Here is an 18605-nt window from a genome sequence, read left to right on the forward strand (position 1 = left end):
TTGTAACAGCATGCGTTGTAACGTCATACATCCGCTTCAAATTGTTGTTAAATTGCTTTTGGCTTGCAGTCATATCGACAGTGCCATGAACATTTCTGTACCTTATAAAATCAATAATAAAAGTTTGACATAAAAGAATAACTAACCTCCTATTAGACGTGAGTGGGGGTATTCATATGCTGCAGTATGCCAACCAATAGTAAGAAATATGGATAGGAGATCTAAAGTGGGAGGTGAGAACAAAGAAGAATGGCGATAAAAGACATATATAGCAGATGGATTCAAACTACCGGAAATGTCACTGGAGAACATGTAGTTTCTCATACTGTATAGTATTATCAATTAAAGTGCACATTTGAGCGATAAGGTCGAAGGAATCACTGCAGAAAAGGTGCTGCAGTGACTCTGCCCATATGGTCTGGCATGCTAGAGAAAAGTTTGTACGAAGGGAAAAATAAGCCCAGAGAAAAGTGGGAATCAACTGGAGGAGAGACCCTCACATGGAGTCTTAAAAACCAGAAAGGCTGAGTATTGTACGCATCTATTATAATGGTGAAGATGGCACTGTGGTTGGTTGTGTATTCAGTAAGAGGCCAAGGATTCAGACGTATAAACTCATTAGTATACAGCTAACAAGTGATGCAACTCTTCATCTTTGTTTAGTCCTTTTTTCACATTTTAGTATCTGAGAATAAGCTCACTTTTCTCCTGTGGAGCCTTTGTTCCTGGTCACCACCTCTCTGTGGATTGGTGATGACTTCTAGGCCGGAAATGGTTTTGTTGTGGGGATTCACATTATGAAAGTGGTCAGTGAGAGGATGTCTAGTTTCGAATTTGTGTATATGCCTGTAATGCTCTTGAATCCTGGTTCTGATAGGTCGCATTGTGCTGCCAATACATGGTAAGGTACAAAGGCACAGTATAATGTAGATGGTGAATTTACTATTGCAATCAATCCAGGTCCTGATTCTGACTGTCTTGCCAGTATGTAGGGTGAGGTGTTGGTGTTTGTTTATACCCAGTTTGAAAAAGTTGCGATTGTGACATATATGGAAGCCTGGTGGTCTGCCCCAAACCCCTTCCACTAGTTGTACTGTTTACATTTTTAAAGTTCCTCAATGAAAACTATATGTTGGGGTGTATTTGGGCATACACAGTTTTACTGTAGCCAGGTTTTATGACTTTGTGGACTATTGCACCGTCTCTAGATCTCCCTGCTTGTCCTTATAGTCACCAGTATGAACTCTGTCCAGTCCCATTAGCCTTTTATCCTTGTGCGGTTGATATAATGAGTGCCATTGAGATGGCTAACAATAAACATCTCTTGTTTCAGCACCAAGGCGTCGAAGGGTGAATATGCACTTCACAAATACACATTATACTTATATGACCAACAAAGAGCAGGCTTGCAGAAAGAAAGAAGACTAAAAGGGACTGTGGACCAAGCATATAGGAAAGAAGGGCTCATAAGACAGATACGAAACAGGATGAGTTTAAAGTCAGAGCTCGCGAAAAGGGAGGGTCTGTGGCATAAAAGCAACAATACCAATGGATATTTCTAAAACAGGAGTTTTTTTTTATTTTTCTATTAATTGGCTTGCAGAAAGGCTGTTACAAAGATCCGTAGATGTATATGCACACTCCATAGGTTTGTTCTTTATCAAAATGAATGAACCCATATGTATTTAAACTAGAAGGATGAGTGTGGAAGTGTGATTGAATACATAGGCTTGTTCCATCACCCTTCAGACGGAAGAGCATACCGCTCTTTTAAAATATTGAAAATATTGAAAATATTGAAAATATTATTTTGGATTATGCAATTATTTAATACATATTGATCATGTTTCTTGTATGCTTAGCCTTTTTGATACTAATAAACTGTTTCTAATATAGATCTTGATCTGGGTTTTTGTTTGTCCACTTGTTTGCCCATAGTCTCAACAGTTGCCTAAGTAGCTAGGCATACAATTACAAAGATCCTGACATACAGTGAGCAGCCATGAAACATATGCACCAGCAGTTGGCAGGCATTTAGTGGGATGTCTGGCATTTACTATCCAGCTCATAGGCTGAGGATACTTAGCAGTTGAAACCCAGCTATTTTGTATCTTTCATTTGTTTTTGTTTTTCTTATGCCTTTCTAGTCTTTGAACTGGTTGCTGATAACAACTGTTTATGTGGAGAGAAAAGGGACAGGACTAGGTGCACTGACCAGCAGGTATATGCCTCAGAGGGACATAACCAGGGACCTGGTGTATATTACACTCTGTTTCAGGCACTGGAGCTTTCTGTGTGATTTTTAGTATCCCCACTCGATACATTTGGAAAAGCCAGAAGGACAGCCTCATGTAATCAAAAACAAAATCACTATAAAAATGCATACACTCTTAGATGGGTTTTCAATCAACACAATTCATCCATAGGCCTCATTTCATTCACATTTTACTTTCTCCCACCACAGCATTCAGCATGGAGCACTGGGGTCAGCCCACTTTGGCCATTGGATGTCTTTAGTGTGAGTTATGACATTTTGCTTGTGAACATCGGCTCAAAGAGAGTTGAACTTCCGAGCCCAGGCTGGTGGGCCTATCTATGCTTTCATTACATGTTTTGTTTTATTTATTTTGGTGATGGGTCACTTTTTTCACTCCTTTTTAAACATATGGTGGTATAGTTACTTTTTGCTAGTTTTCAACTTTTAATGTCTACTGCATATGAATGCAAAGAATACCAATAAAAAAGAAATTGCAGGCTTACAAGACCAGACCTCTTGGCACTGCCAATGCTTGTTTGGCTTGCTTGCATTACACACACATGTGACTCCCCCTCTCCAGCTCTGTGCTGAGCTGCAGAGAGGGACTCTGGCCATGAAAAACCTGGGTAATCTGTCATTAATGTGCTCGCTAAGTCACACAGGCAATCTCCCTGCAGATTCTCACCTAATAATACACCCCAAAGCACTGTTGCTGACAGTTGACTGCAACTATGAACGCTAATTACAGCACCTCCTTTCTGGCCCACAGGTGTGCCATGCTTTCTCAGTCATGCATTGATGAGGCCTTGTCCCCAGATATAGTGAAGCTGTGTGTGGGTGATGCTGGCACAGATTTGAAGTGTGGCTGGAAATTATACACGTCACTGCCTTTGCCTTTCTATAACAGTTGTGAAAGACAATATTATCTTGTGTGGTGGTTGTTGGAGAAGTAGAGGTGGATGAGCCACTGAAAGCTTGAGCCAGCCTCTGGCTCAGCTCAATTTCCTTTTGGAACCTTTAGCCCAAAATGAGCTGAGCTTTCGCAGGAGGCGATGTGGCCTATTGGATGCAGCTGCTTACGATCTAACAAGGGGAACTAGGTTCAAATCCTAGCCTAGGCTCAGCAGCCTGTGCATCCCTTTGCCAAAATAGAAAGTGCAACATAGTCTGTGTCACTGTTGGGAAACACTCTTGTGTTCTTGGGCAAGGCTTGCGCTAAGTAGAACTGCCAAAACTAAAATGTGGATTCTGCCTTATACATCCAAGCTCTAATCTTACTCTCCAAGAAATAAGGACAAAGCATTAATTTTTGATGTCAGAAAGAGATACCCGTCTAGTGGTTGAAGTGCATCATGTGAAACTGTAAATTCCGGCATCAATCTCGGCTTCCCTGCTTGACTAAATTGTTTGCAAGTAGCCAATTTATTTCGGCAAACCTCTTTTATTACATGAGAGCACCTTGAAATATGTGAGTTCAGAACCCCCTCCCGGTGGTGAGTCGCCCCCTCCCCTTTTTCCCCCCTCCCACCAAACTGCGTTCCTGTACTTCCATAAATCACCACTGACAAGCGTGCTTTGGTGCCATAACAGGTCGCAGTTTATTTAACATCATGTATTTATACATTTGCCACATTCATGCTCATAACCTCTGATTGTTTAGTGCCCAATCTACATGTTTACATTCACTGGTCTTTGCCCTTGTTTTGCGCGCAGTATGGACCCCAGCCTCCTCAATTTCCTGGGAGGGGAGGGACCCTCTGTCTGGGGCTCCGATTTACGGGTCTAGGCTTCAACTTGCTACCGACTTGGAAGGTGTCCGTCTGGATCTGCCCGGGCTGCAAGTGCCGTCCCGCTCGCCCTGTACCCTTTTGTGGACCCTCCCTGCTCCCAGGGGTCCCTGCCGAGCGGCATCCCAAGGACCTTACTTGAGCATCTACTCTATCTTTCCTGAGGCTGAGTCCCTGCATCTTTCCCCCTCGGTACCCCTGCCGTGAGGCATCCCAAGGGTCCTGCGGGAGCTTCACATCTACTCTTTCAATGGCGCTCCGCCGGCCCTTGGCTCCCTCAGTGCCCCTGCCGTTAGGCATCCCAAGGACCCTGTGAGAGCCATCCATCTATCTTTTAGTACGTTCTCTCTTTTTACTACCTTCCTTGTGTTCATTCCGCTTCCCCTCAACCCTTGTGGCTGCGACGCCCGCTTCTGTTAGTTGTGTGTGGGTGGGTGGTATTCCTTGCTTCTCTCTGCTGCGAGGGGAGCAGATGTGTTCTACCTGAGCCCTGCTGGCCCCTTTTAACCCCCCCTCACCCTGGCCTACTCGCCCCCTTATTGGGGGGGGCCGTGCCTGTACCTGGGGGACCAATCTTGGCTCCCCCCGCCTAGGCTGTAATGTTAATGAGGGGGAGGCGGGGCAGGCTTTCGACCCGGACCCCCATCGGGTGCGGCTTTGCCTCCCCGGCCCGGGTTACGCTGTGCTGTTCAAAAATCTCTCTTGTGTTATATTTAGTAGACTACATTACATGTGAGCCTGCAAACACGGTATAAAATCCCATCTCTACTTTCCTTATTACAGGCAAATTGTGACACAACTAGTCACGGGAAATAAAGAAATAACATAGCCTTTTGTACTGTTATAACTTACTAAAGTGCCATTCTAACATCACAATGCCTGCCGTCAGAGCCAGCAGCAGAGTGAAAGGCAGGTCAACAAGCAGAATGAAAACTGCAGTTTAAAAAACAAACACAGAATGTGGCTTTTCTTTCTTCTGCCTCTTTTTCTAGATGAACAGTGATAACCAGATATGAGATATGTATAGCAATATATTTATTAGTCCACACTTCAGGTAATGATGAGAAAGATATAATCTCTGTGAATGTTTCTACACATTGTGAGCTGCAGAATTTGTTTAACTCTGACTTGTATTACAGTGATTCTAATGTCTTTTTGCAACAAACATCTACCTGCTTTTTAGTGTGTTTCATTCTGCACTAGAAATTCAAATCGTATTCTTCATCTTTTCAAACATGCTGTCTCTTTGACATAAATGAGCAACACAAAAAGGATGTAAGTGTTTTGTGGGAAGGGTGATGGCATAGCCATGTATTAGGAGGATAAAAGTGCTCACTGACATACACTGCAAGGGTATTGCAAGTCACCTTGGCCACAGACCTCAGTGCCTTGCAATGTCATTGTAATATACAGATGAGGATACCTTATCCCAAATATAATTTTGCTCCATGGATAATAGGAATCTAGCCCACGTATAGGTTACACATGATCCCTGGCTTGTTTCTTACTTCACTAATACCGTTGCCAGGGGCAGGAATGTTTCTCAGTTCACGTCAATAAACTCTCTGTCTTAATAAATGCTTATCAATGCACTGATATAATCTACATTTTAAGGTTGAAACACTTCTGCGTGAAGAAATACACTTTTTTATATTGAATACACCTTATCATATTTTAACGTGATCTTTGTTGTATGATTTACATTTTTAATTTTCAGCTCTTGCACAGCTTCTTAGAGCCACGGCCGACTCTCGCTCGACTCTCCCTATCAGTTCGTTGGCTCGCCCTTCTCCACGGAGAAGCAGCCAGTCGCTTTTCCCTCGCTCTTACCTCCCTCTGCCTCCCGGTAGGTTTGGTCCAATGGGTGAGCTGTCCATCGCGTGTGGTACTGAAAGATGTCACACGAGACATCCACAGCCTATGCTTTGAAGATGGAACAGTCACCCTCACCCCCGTTGGTCTGTTAGACACATCCTGGATGAAAGGCGTCTAAGGCGTCCAACTGAGCCAGGCGCACTCAAAGCTGCCATCTGCCATTGGCTACAGGGCGTGGGGTTACGTGGACAGGCAATCAATGAGACATCACACCACATTCCGCTCCGGCGCACGCCCACTCGGAGCGTTTGATCTGATAGTTGTTTCCCCCTATCAGGTAATCAGTGACTGATACGACCCATTTCAGTGATTATGATTACAGTTGCAATCCCTCTTGATGCCTTTTTCCAACCTTAGGTAAGGGAGGGGTTAGGGTGGCATGTAGGCATCGCCACCCTTATGTTTGCGGGTATAGAAGGAGGCACGAAGCCCTTCTTCTACCTCTAGTAGGCTATGCATGAGCGAATACATCTTTACTCCCATGTCATCAGAGAGGAGTGCCCAAAGCACTGATATCTTGCACCCGCGCGCCGGTCGACGCAGCCAGGTGTAAGGACATCACTCTACGGCACACACCCTCGTCGATCATAGAGACAGAAGAAGGACACTGTTTCCATTCCACTACCGCCCCTTCCCCTGCCCCGCCTCTCTGGCACGTCGGGGCGCGGTGACGCAGGCAGGTGCTGGGTACCGCTCCTCAGCATCCTCCCCCTCCCCTCCCCGCTCCTGGGATGCTGATGCTGCTGCTGTAGCAGCAGAGTGGGTGGGGTCCCTTCCTGCAGCGACGGCGACGGTGATGCTCGGATCTCATCCGCTCAGCTGGTTCAGCCAGTCTCACAGCGCCTGATCCCGTTCAGCGAGGAGAAAGGAGCGGCAGCCTCTGAAGCCCCACCATGGCTTAAACAAATATTCCCTTTCTGCCAGCGGGGAAAACGGAAGCGTCTGCTCGCCCTCCGGCTTTATTGAACTGGAGCATTTTCAAGGACAGCAGGAGCGCAACCTACTCCCTCATCTAGATTTCGTTTTCCATTTGTGTTGTCTTGTGCAGAAGGAAGCTCGGGGGTTGATTGTGATTTCTGTGATTTCTGTATGTTGTAGCCTGCTCCCCGATCAGTTTAATAGTGTGGCTGCCTGAAACTCCACCCTCACCCTGGAGAGCATGGCATGGCCCTGTATCACCAGGGCCTGCTGCATTGCCCGCTTCTGGAACCAGCTGGACAAGGCAGACATTGCGGTGCCCCTGGTCTTCACCAGGTACTCCGAGGCCACCGATGCGCAGCCGCCGGCCCACCACCACCAGCTGCCTGTCCAGCAGGGGCCACGTGCTGCAGCCTTCTCCTCGAGCGCCATAGAGACGCAGCCATCCTTTGCAGTGGTAGGAGGAGGCGACGCCGACGTTGCCGCTGCAGGGCTCCCCACTGAGTTCTGCAGCAGCCAGGCGGCAGTAAGAGCAGGAGGAGGGGCTGGCACCGGCCATGCCCCTGCCACCCCTGGCTCGGTGATGCGCCAGGACTACAAAGCCTGGAGGGTGAGACCAGAGCCCAGCTGCAAACCCAAGAGCGAGTACCTGCCCTCAGAAACACCCTTTAAGAGTGAGACCCAGTACCAGAAGGATTTTAAAGCCTGGCCCATCCCCCGCCGCGGAGATCACCCATGGATACCCAAACCATCTCCAACGCCGTCTACTGCGGGGGAACGTGGCACCCCCGAGACCAAGAAGAAAGGCGTGGCTCTGGAGAGGAAGGCCGTTGAGGAGGGCAAAGGGCTTGAGAGGCCGGCGGCAGGTGAGAAGGGGGAGCGGGCTAAGGCAGAAGACAGAGATCCTCAGATGTCCACAAAGGCCAAAGGTGGCCCAGCTGAGACCAAAGGTCAAGAAAAGGTGGCAGCTGGGGAAAGGATCACAGTGGGCGACAAGGAGCTTCATATGGCTCACAAGGGGAAGGGTGGACCAGCTGACTCCAAAGAGCAAGAGAGAGCAGTGGCTTTAGATGGCCGGGAACCCCAGATAGCCACCAAGGGTAAAGGAGGACCAGACGAGAGCAAAGGGCAGGAAAGGGCTGCGGCCGGAGATAGAGGCCCCGCTGGGGACAAGGATCCTCAGATGTCCTCGAAGGGGAAGAGTCATCTACCAGAACTCGGGAGTTTAGAAAGGGCTCCAGCTGGCGAGCGGGCCACTGTGGATGAGAAGGAACCACAGATCCCAACCAAAGGCAAAGGTGGGCCCATTGAAAGCAAGGGCCTGGACAAGGCAGCAGCAGGCGAGAGGACAGTGCCAAGTGATAAGGAGCCTTTAATACCAACAAGGGGCAAGGGTGGCACTGCCACACCTGGAGGAGAGTCAACAGAGAAGAACCCAACCGTGGTGGAGAGAACAACTGGCTCCCTTGAGAGAAGGGGCCGAGCTGTCGTTGATGCCCTCAACAGGCAGATCAAAGAGGAATGTGGACCTGGTACATCTTACAGGTAAAATGCGTTTTTAATTTTCTTTTCCATGTATTTTGCTTTACACTTGGTTGCAAAAACTATTCCGTTTCATATTATCATTCACTTTGGATCCACTCTTCCATAAATTGCTTAGAAAATACATTTACCAGTATGTTTAAATTTTGATCTGGACCTTGAACAGTTGAGACTCACAGGCAACAGCGGGGTCATTTGAGTGGGGCATCTAACTTCCTAATAAATTAGGCCACACAGAAGCGAACATTTGGATTAAAAATAAATGATCCTGTCAAATTTCCAATGCAATAACATTGTTATTACTTTGAGTGTTTAAGTAAACTGATGTGTTTTATAAGCCTCTTATTTAATAGCCAATTCAACAACTTTATCATTTGTTACAGTCCCAACGTTTTTGCAGGGATTGGTTTGAGGGGACATTACATCAAGGGTGTCCAATGTAGGTCCAGGAGGGCTGGATGCATGGCTGTTTTTTCCAATAATCTATAAATAGCAGTGTTCCACTTAGTTTTATTGAATGTAACTTTTTTTCTGTGGTTATAGGGAAAATCTGGCATGATCCGGCCTTCATGGATCTTCATTGGACAGTTTTGCAGTATGTGGTTGGTATTCGCCTTCCTGCGCAGTCCTGCGTTAATACATGCTACATTTCTTGACTGTGCCTGCATCTCACTTAGGACCCCCCTTTAATTAAGGGGTTTTCTGAATAAGGAGGACCCGTGACACATTATGGGAACTTATTGCCCTAAGCTTGCTGCACATCTAGCTTCATCTGCTTCTCCATAGGGAAAGGAATGTGACTTCTCCAGGGTTGCATGCATCTTTTACAAACACAGTGTCTCCTTAAAGGAAATGTTCTTTCTGTTCATCGGTCCCTCCTCTCATTTTTAAGTGTCAGGAAGGATGCTTCTGAGCTCTATAGTCCTTGGGATAGCTCTTGCTTGCAGATGGCTGCTCTCTCTCTTTATAGTTTTACATCTTCAGTCAGAGGGAAGGATCTTTTCAGCACCCTTCAACCTTCCGAGCAGCAGGGCAACCGCACACCTTGTGCACGACAATCCAAGTGTCGAAATGCAGCATGTTGACCATAAATGAACACCCAATAAACCACAGTATGTAAGCAGGGGTCTCATGATCCAGCCATGGATTTGCTCTTAAATATAAAATGCATTCTGAAATGTGTAGCGTTGTGCATTGTGCAAGACACATTGTGTGGTCCCCCGTGTTTCATTGACGTTCCTGCTGGCTGCCATGCTGCGGCATCTATAAAACATAGAAACAAAAGGTGGACAGTGGACGAATAACGTGAAAAGACTGCACTAGAGAGGCAAAGCTCCTTGCATGTCCAGGGGCGTGTCTTCAAAAAACTGTGCACCATCTCGGCTCGAGCATTGATGGCTCTGGTCTCATACTGAAGGGGGAAAGCGCCTATTAGCGCCCAAATATCCCCTCCTCGCCAAGGACCAGATTTACTAAAAAGCCACGGGGGTGAGCAAGTAATGTTGCTGCGCTGCGTTGCATGAATCGGAGAGCAGAACAGAGACATATCTGCTAATAAGTGGTGCTGTTTTGCTCTCTCCCTGTGCTGGCGCAGTTTTGGCTGCCGTGTGCCAACGCAGACACCATGTGCCATAGTGCAAGGGTGTCTATATTGCGGTATGCATAGGTTTTGTACTGCAAGGGGTCCCATCCAGTACAAAAGCTATGCTTTATTACGTTTCTCATCTTGTATGTTTGCTGTAGAATGCATTACACTTCCAAAGAGGCGAAAGAAAGAGGAGAAATGAAAACATTTCTTCATGTTACGCCTTCCTCAAGTAGGCACAGGATTTTGGTGCCAATCTCGGTCTACAATTTATAGTTACATGGGAACGCACGTGTCGCCCCTATGGAACTCCCCCTTGATGCCAAGTAAAGCAAGTCAGCGCATTCTGCCGCTTTCTGTTACTTTTGGTTAAAATTCATTACAGATGGAAGAATATTTCATTTATCTTTATTTTGTCCGTACATATTTCAGTAAGTGTCTCTTCCTTTCTTAAAAATGCACTACAGATATTATCTTTCCAAATGGAAATTTCTTAACTGCCAAACAGCTCCTGAACAAGGGTAACACTGTAATCAATCCTGGCTTTATTTGCCAGTAGCATGTTGCATGCTGGGAAATGTAGTTTTGCTTTTAAGATTGTAAGTATAGGCTCAAAAGTCATAGTATCCAAGGGTTGTTGGATAAAAAGCTTGATTTGGCTAAAGCTGTCATGCTTGAAAGGTTGCCTCTTGGCAGCTATGAATATTGTCGCTATGGACACCCTCAATTTGGGGTTTTCGCCTTAGTAGCAGGCCTGCAAGCGGCGGGTAGAGGTCCAATGGCAATGGTCATGTCGGGGCATATTGAGGGATGGGTTGAGGTCGAGGCCCACCAACATGGTGTTCTGCCGGATGTAGCGGCAGGAAGCTTTGGTTGGCCTTGGGTGGCTGGTGGCATGTCCTGCACAAAGTACAAATGCGCAGGCTGAAGGTCAAGTGACTTTTTTGTTCGCCTGGACCTCCAGCCGCCCATGGCTCGCTGAGCGTCCGTGAGCGTTCATTTGCACCAAGCATCAAACTCTAAATCGTGCAGGGTTATCTTCTTTGCAGTGGCGGCGGGGGTACGGTCATGTAAGTGCTTTGGCGAATGGAGGATGGTTTTGTCATATTGTATCAGTTTTGTGTGAGCAGGGTAGCCTCGTGGTTGGCATCAAGACAAGTAAAGCCCTTGGCATCCTGCATCAGAAAGTTAGTACAATTCTTAAAGAATGGTTGTTTTACGCAAATCTTGGGCTTTGGCCCACTAAAGGTAACAGGAAGTGGTGTGGGGTGGTGGGGGTTACACTACTGTTCATAGCACTTAGTGGATCCTCCATATTAATGCCCTGGGAACGGGGGGGGCTTGCACCACGGGGCCATGTTATGGCCTATTTGCTTACACACATTTCCCAGGAGGATGGCAGGCAGTCCCAGCAGGGACGCATCTGCCATGGTATCCGGGGCAGCATCTGAGCTGGTCTTGCTCCCTGGTTTTGGGAATGGAATGTTTTGGTTTACAAATTTGTTAGGGCCCCTTGGCTTTGGCATGGTGCCCCAGTCGTGTGATGAAGGTGGGGTCGGTTCGAAGGTCATTCACGAGACTACCAGGTAGAATCTGGAAATGTTATGTGAGAGGAATTCCATGGCTAGCTTGCTTTGTAGTTTATGTTGTTCTATCAGAGTATATTTGCTGGCAACATATATTTTTGCATTGCTCAAGAAAAGGTTAATGATTATTTTACCTTGATCATATTGTTTTAATATAATAAATACAATCTGAGACTAATTCTCAACACCAAAACAGACACAGTCTCGAGTCATTCACTTGTGTGGTTTCTTGGTCTTGGGACCAAGGGCTCCACCTAGCCAGAAGTGTCACTTTTAGATTCTGCAGGAGAGCAAGGGGCTCTTTCACTGTGCAACAAGGCTTTCAGATGACTTCCTCCATACCACTGCTTTGAGGTGTCATAGAAGTAACATAAAAGGTCACTTCATGTTTTGACCTTTTTTCATAAAATGTTGTAACTTGTGTTTTTTAGTAATATAGAATTTCCTAGAATATACGTTCCTTTTTATTTTTTACTGGCCTGTGACTTTGTGAAATAAAAACAAGAATTATTTTGTGAAGCAGTAATTTTGTTCGGTAATTTCTTTTCTAGTAGCTGCAGGGGAGGGTCAGGAGTCCCATGAGGACTAGCTGCATGATGTTATGCATATGCAGATCTGCTAGCCTTCCTTTGGAGAAATTAGGGCACATTTATCAATCTCGGTTTATTATCAACTGATTTGCATGTCAAGTATAATATTTCAATCAATTTTGCTTCTGAGTAGAGCCATTTGTGTAATGTTTGTGGGATTTATTTTTTTTAATTCCCACATCGAGAATTCCAAGAAAACAAAAAAGTATTTAGGGCTAACTCACACAGAGGCCAATTCCGAAAGGCATTTATGTTATAACCAGTCGTGCTCATATAGTGAAGTTTCACATACTCATAAATGCTTTGGTGAGTCAGCCCCATAATAGTTTGCACCTGAAGTGGTACCTAAATATAAATATATGAAATGCAATGTTTAATATGTGGCATGTAATGTAATTGTGTAATAATTAAAACATTTTAATCCCTACTAAGGCTGTGTACAATTTGTGTAATTTTGTTTTTGAAATTAGTGCAAAATTACGGGAAATGACACGAAATTATACCAGAGGCATATCTTTAGAGTTGAGCATCCAAAATGGGCACGGGGGATGAATTTTGTGCCCAGAAAATAGCGCTCTATGCATCGAAACGCGAAGGGCCGTTCTCGTACTTTGCTCTTTTGTTGTTCCCTTGTTAGGATTTTTCCCCCCAACAGCGTCTACATTTTACAAGCAGGCAAGATAGCGCGGGTTTGGTAATTTCACGTAGCAAGAGGAGTGCAAAATTACTACAGTTACGGGCGATAAGGCCAGCATAACAAAAATGTTGCCACCACTGAGCCCCACTTGATGTAGATACAAGATCTTGAATCACCTACTTCACCCTGCCTCCATAATGTGCAGTGCTCCGTCGCTCCCCACTAAGGTGCTCCCTATATAAATACCAATCTATACATGCAAACATATTTAAAAATATAAAAAAAACATGAAATTCCCTGATCCTGATTCACAGAATCAGAACCAGCAGGTTTAGTAGATGTTAGCTCGGATTTGTACCAACACCTTACTGAAAATACTGCGGTTTGTCATTGGAAAAGGTCCAAGGGAGTGAGGAACAGGGTATTTTCAGGCTGTGGTCCAGCAGAAATATTGTGAAAATCCTCAAACTAGTAAATGCGTGAATGTTCACTAGCATTTTGCAGGGTCTTTCCCATTCGTGAAAGTTAGTCCCTGTCCAGTTTGGAAAAGGAATGGGTTTGTTTCCATATATTTCATTGAGGTGCACAGGAAGAGGTTACATCACTAAGAAAATGTTTCCCTTTGTTAGGAAAAAAATAATATAGTGTGCTTTTATACCTTCATGCCATATGCACTCCAGTGATTTTCTTGCCAAGTGTGTAATCCACTTAAGTATACTTATCTGGCCATGAGTGCGCCTGAAAGTCCACTATTTATGTTTATTTTCGTAGCATGCGTTGGTGGATTCTTTGAATGCCAGCAAATGTGTAAATCTTTTAGTTCATATGTGTATGCCCCCAGTGAATACATTTACATATTTTCTGTGAGAAGGCTCTTTTTAATATTTTTTTCCCTGACATTCAGCTCTGGTTGTCAAAACTGTCAAGTCATATGACATGCCAGTTAATTCTTTCAGTTTTGTGCTCGATAATGTGTATTGTTATGCCATTTTTTTGATTCCTTTCAAGCATCTTGCAACAAAGAACACACAAATGCAGTTTTCATGTGCCCCCCATAAGACAGGCTGAATGTGCCGCACAGAGAGTGGAAGAAAGGTTAGAGGTGACCTCAGGGTCAGACTTCCTTGTTACATCCCTTTATTTTTAACGATAAAAGATTGCACAACTATAGTTTCGTGCAAATATTTATTTATTGATTGTATTTGTTGGTGATTTGGCAGGCGTCTCGTGCAGCTGACAGGCCTCTCCAGGGCACGGAATGTGTCATACATTGCGTCTGCAGCATTCTGATTTAGTCGTGAACCTTCCAGGCTGTCATTGAACTGCGGCTGGTGATTTGTTTGGCTAGAAATGGCCTTGTGGAAGGTGATCCCACAATCCCGTCGGCGGATCATTAGCTGTGTGTGTGTGAGTGCCCCCTCACCCATGAAATCGGCCCCGCCCCCTCATTGACGCTGACGGCTCAGGCGTGACCTGCTCACTGTCTACTGGAGCGAACCCGAGTCTGTTTGCCATGTTTGAGGCTGAAATCTCATTTGACAGCGCTCGATATTATCACATGTGCTGTGAAACAGTTTCATTGTGAGCTAGGCGCTTTTCCCTTGCCCAGCCCGCACTTGAAAACACCAAGGGACTTTCTCAGGCAGGATCTTGCTGCAGTATCTTTACATGTAGGTCGGTTCTGCTTAATATTTTAGATAAGGGGGTGGGGCCTATATGCTGGGTTCCTTTATCAAGATGATACTTGGCTTGTCTTGGCAGCCTTTGTGCCGGCTGTCAATCAATAAAAAACACACACACAGGGACTAGGAAGCAGTTATAGCACACAGAGTCCAATCGAATCCTAGTCCCCGGCCAACTAATGTGTGTATAAATGTAATCATAACTTCTCGGTCACTCGATTCTCAGCAACTACTACTAATTTTTAGACCCACAGCACTTCCGCCCAAGTAAATAAGGCCCAGATGTCCAAAAATTAGGAGTTGCGATTTACAAATTGCGCTAGTCTTACTGAATCACAGTAAATCAAAATTCTGAATGTAAGATACCGTACAACTTTTAATTTAGCGATTCCTAGTGGGTCGCAAATCGACCTATTTCATGGATATTAATGAGGTAGGTTCCAGTTTGCCACCCATTTGGAATGATGGCCACAACAGTGATGGTGGCCTGCTGGGGTCAGCAGACCACCATGTCTGTGATTGCTTTTAAATGCAGCTCGTTTTCCTTCAAGGAAAACAATATGTGTTTCAAAAACAAGAAATTAAACTTTTAAGTTTCATTTATTAGGAGTAGGTAGTAGTCCACGAGACCACTGCCTCTTCTTAAACAATGTTTTGCTAAACATTCTCAAATGAGAAGGGGTCCACTCGGGATCCTTTACCATTTGCGAATGGTTATCACTATCTTTCAGTAGTCTGTAAAAAAATATGTTTTGTGATAGTAATTTCAGTTTCAAAACATTAATATATACCGCTGTGATTTAGTATTTGGAAGGGACACCCTAATCACACTCCTTCCAAATACCGAATCGCAAACCCAAACTGCGATATGGTAACAAGTAACCAAAATTCACTATTTGGAGTTTGTTCATTTCAAAATGCTTTTTTGGCAGTCACAAACGGCCCGATTTTGCAATCTCCCAAAAAGATGTGTACATGAGACCCTAAGTTAAATGCTTACTGTTAAATAACCCACGAGCTCTGATTGCTAATTAGGCTCTAGAGTGACGCAGGGCTGTAACATAGGTTCCTACAGACCCTGTGGTGCAGGGGGCTCCCAAATCTTCAGAAGACGCCCAACTCTTCGGGAAGGCTCTATTCGGCTCAAGGCCAATGACTGTCTATGAGATATGGGAGACTCAGGGCCCCTCATTACATTCTGCAGGGGGACTCCATAATGTTGCGTTATGCCACAGGAGTGACGCCATCGTCTTTCCTTCCAAACCCCTCCATACACCGTCCTCTTCTTTCCTGTCACTGGTTAGCTTTTTGTAGAGGCAGAGGGTGTAATCCTGAAGCTTATGTTCGACATGGTCCCCTCCTTCAAGGTTTTATTGTGTCTCATGACAAACTGCAGTTAGGCAGCTATCGCAACGATGGGTACTCAGCTCTGTCTCGAGTGGCCGCGCGAGTGATGAAATATTGCCACAGTATTTCAAGCCCTCACACTCTGAGGCCTCGAGAGCCTATTCTGCTTTTTATTTATGTGTTGTGTCCTGCTTCACACACTTCACCTCAAAGAGCAAAAGGAGCTTCCACTTCCAGAGTTCAAAGGGAGCTGTCTTTCCTTTCTTAAACTAGGATATTATTCAACAAATGTTTCCAAGTATAGAGAAGGTTCTTTGACAACAATTTGTTCTTTGAAGCCAGAACCTCTGACATTTGATAATATGAGGACTGTTTCTCTTAATGTGACCTAATGAATTTGATGTGATGATATGTATTCACGAGCCAGACACAGAATGATTTACACACTAAATATAAGGGGGCTGATTCACAAAAGCTTTTAGGAGTATGGGATGCAGTCCTACAGAAGTATTCTTTTACATATTCATAAACGCCTTTGTATAGCAGCATCAAAACGCTGCACTCCCTATTAATAAAAGGGCAAAGACGACACAGTCCTTTCTGTTTTTACTAATTGTATATGAATATTCGCATTTTATTCCTATTTAAGATGTTTTGGGGCAAATTCACAGAGGTATACAAGAGTAGGTAAAAGAGTACCACAGGAGTACCTAACTCCAAAATGTCTTTGTGAATAGGCCCTAGTAGCTTCAAACCTCATCTATGCTTTAAAGGAAGCAAAGGACGACCTTTCAAGGACAGAAGACATGTGATCAGGTTGTTTCAGGCCATGAATAGCCTGGGCTGTATGGATTTGAATTGGGTCCAAACACTTGATGCATGTTAGAGATAATCCAGCCTCAAAGAGTGGAAATGTCCTATGAATAGGCACGTATTATAGCTAATACATTTTACAGTATTTGAATATCTGGTGGATACATACTTTGAAAAAATGTGTGGATGTATCCATTTGCCTGCAAATTCCACACACAACAAAAAATATTTCTGCCATTGTTTTCCTGAAAGCCTTCATCAAGTTCTGCTGCCTAAAAAGAAAGGTTAGTCACTGTATTGGTTAGTGTAAGGATAGACTACCATATTGTTTTCTGTTCAGCGATGCCAGGATTTTATTTGGAGCAACCTCAGTGGTATAAAATGCAGGATTAAGAGTTGCTGCAGGCTTGAGAAATGCATTAATCTTGTGGATGACCACTGACTCCTGATCAAGGCAAGGATTCATTTCACTCTTTCCACAGGCCCCCCAGGACTCCTTCTTCATCTCAACCAATACTTGAATAAACCCTGTATGCATGTACATATGTGGTATTTCTGCAGCGCAAACCTAGGCAAAGAATGCGAAGCACTGTACAGGGCCAAAGACAAGAAAAACGTCGACGAAAGAGGTACCTGGGTGTTAGACGGTTAACCCATTGATGATGACCAGATCACCAACCCTCCAATGTAATTGCATTATTCTGTCTGTAGAACGAACAGTGTGTAAGACTACATTCTTCACAGGCCACTTTGACTCTCATTCCTCCCGCATCACTTTAGTTCTGTCACTAAAGCATGGATTGGCCCATAAGATAATTGTAGAAATTGGGTTACTGGTTGACTGGGGTGTGAGCCTTGGTCAAGCAGCAACCACAATCCTAGTCAGGGTAAGGCACAAACAAACCCCAAATTAACCTGCGTTCAACCCCCTGGTAGCTAGGCACAGAGTAGTTAGGCTTAGTTTAGAGGGAATGTGTAAAGTATTTGTGCAACACCTCAAACAGTAAAACAGTGAAAACACCACACAAAAAAATCTCACACCAGGTTAAAACAATATACCTTAATTTAATAAATAAAATAAGACCAAAATAGCAAAAATCCAATCAGTAGAACCAGAGTGTTGAAATCTTAAAGAATAAAGTGCAAAAGCATAAAGTGCTAACTGCGTCAATCTGGTCGATACAGTCCCAGATCAGGCCCGCTGAAGTTTTATCTTCTCAAGTTTTGTGCCAAGAGTCCCGTTTGCATTGGAGAGGGCTGCGAGTGGCAAGGAGAGCATCGCAGCCAGCAGTCAGCGTGGCGTAAACAGCAGACCCAGCGTCGCTGATGGGCATGCTGGAGATTAGTGTTGGTGGTCCCCTGTGGCTGTCAATGCTGCTTCGCGAAGAGACGGGTTGGCGGCGGCCCGCACTGATTTTCGGAGCGAGTATCACGGTTCCAGTTCGAACTGGCCCATTTGTGTCCAAAAGCTTGATTTCGAGAGCTTGATAGCCGCACTAAAGATCCAGGACCTGAAAGGCACCCCTTGGGGGTCAGGAAATAACTGAAGACGAGACCAGGAGCTGTTGGGGAGCATTTTATGTCCCTTAGGCTCAGATCAGAAGGCCAGAAGACTAGCCTTTGGGGTCGTGGGTTCAAGATGAAGTTGCAGGTCCAGTTCTTCTTCCCCAGGCAAGAGAGCAGTAGACAGCAGGTCAGCAAAGGAGGGCAGAGGTTCCTTGAAAGCAGCAGTCCAGCAGAGTGGTAGTCCTTGTATCAGCACAGCAGTCCTTCTCTCTGGCAGAGTATTCACAGGTCCAGAAGTGTACAAAAGAGTTGGTGTCTGATGTCTTTCTTTTAGACCCTGATGCCCTGGTTCTGAAGGGGGGAGAAGCTTCTAGACATTGGCTTTGAAGTTCATGGAATTCTCTGCCTCCACTGAGTAACCACAGGTCCAGAAGTGACCTGAACTGGTGGTGTCTGAGGTCTTTCTTTTATACACAGTTG

General features: G+C 45.0%; 1 protein-coding gene across 1 annotated transcript in view; it reads left to right on the forward strand.

The window, feature by feature from the left end:
• The first annotated feature begins 6644 nt into the window (after positions 1–6644).
• MAP6 (microtubule associated protein 6) overlaps positions 6645–18605 on the forward strand; it is a 93589-nt gene continuing 81628 nt past the window's right edge. Inside the window, exon 1 of the mRNA XM_085623285.1 lies at positions 6645–8382. Within this exon, the coding sequence (XP_085479411.1) occupies positions 7079–8382 (1304 nt within the window). The 5' untranslated portion in view covers positions 6645–7078. The remainder of the gene's footprint in view (positions 8383–18605) is intronic.

The sequence above is a fragment of the Triturus cristatus genome, chromosome 8 (assembly GCF_964204655.1).
Source record: "Triturus cristatus chromosome 8, aTriCri1.1, whole genome shotgun sequence".
Lineage (NCBI taxonomy): Eukaryota > Metazoa > Chordata > Amphibia > Caudata > Salamandridae > Triturus > Triturus cristatus.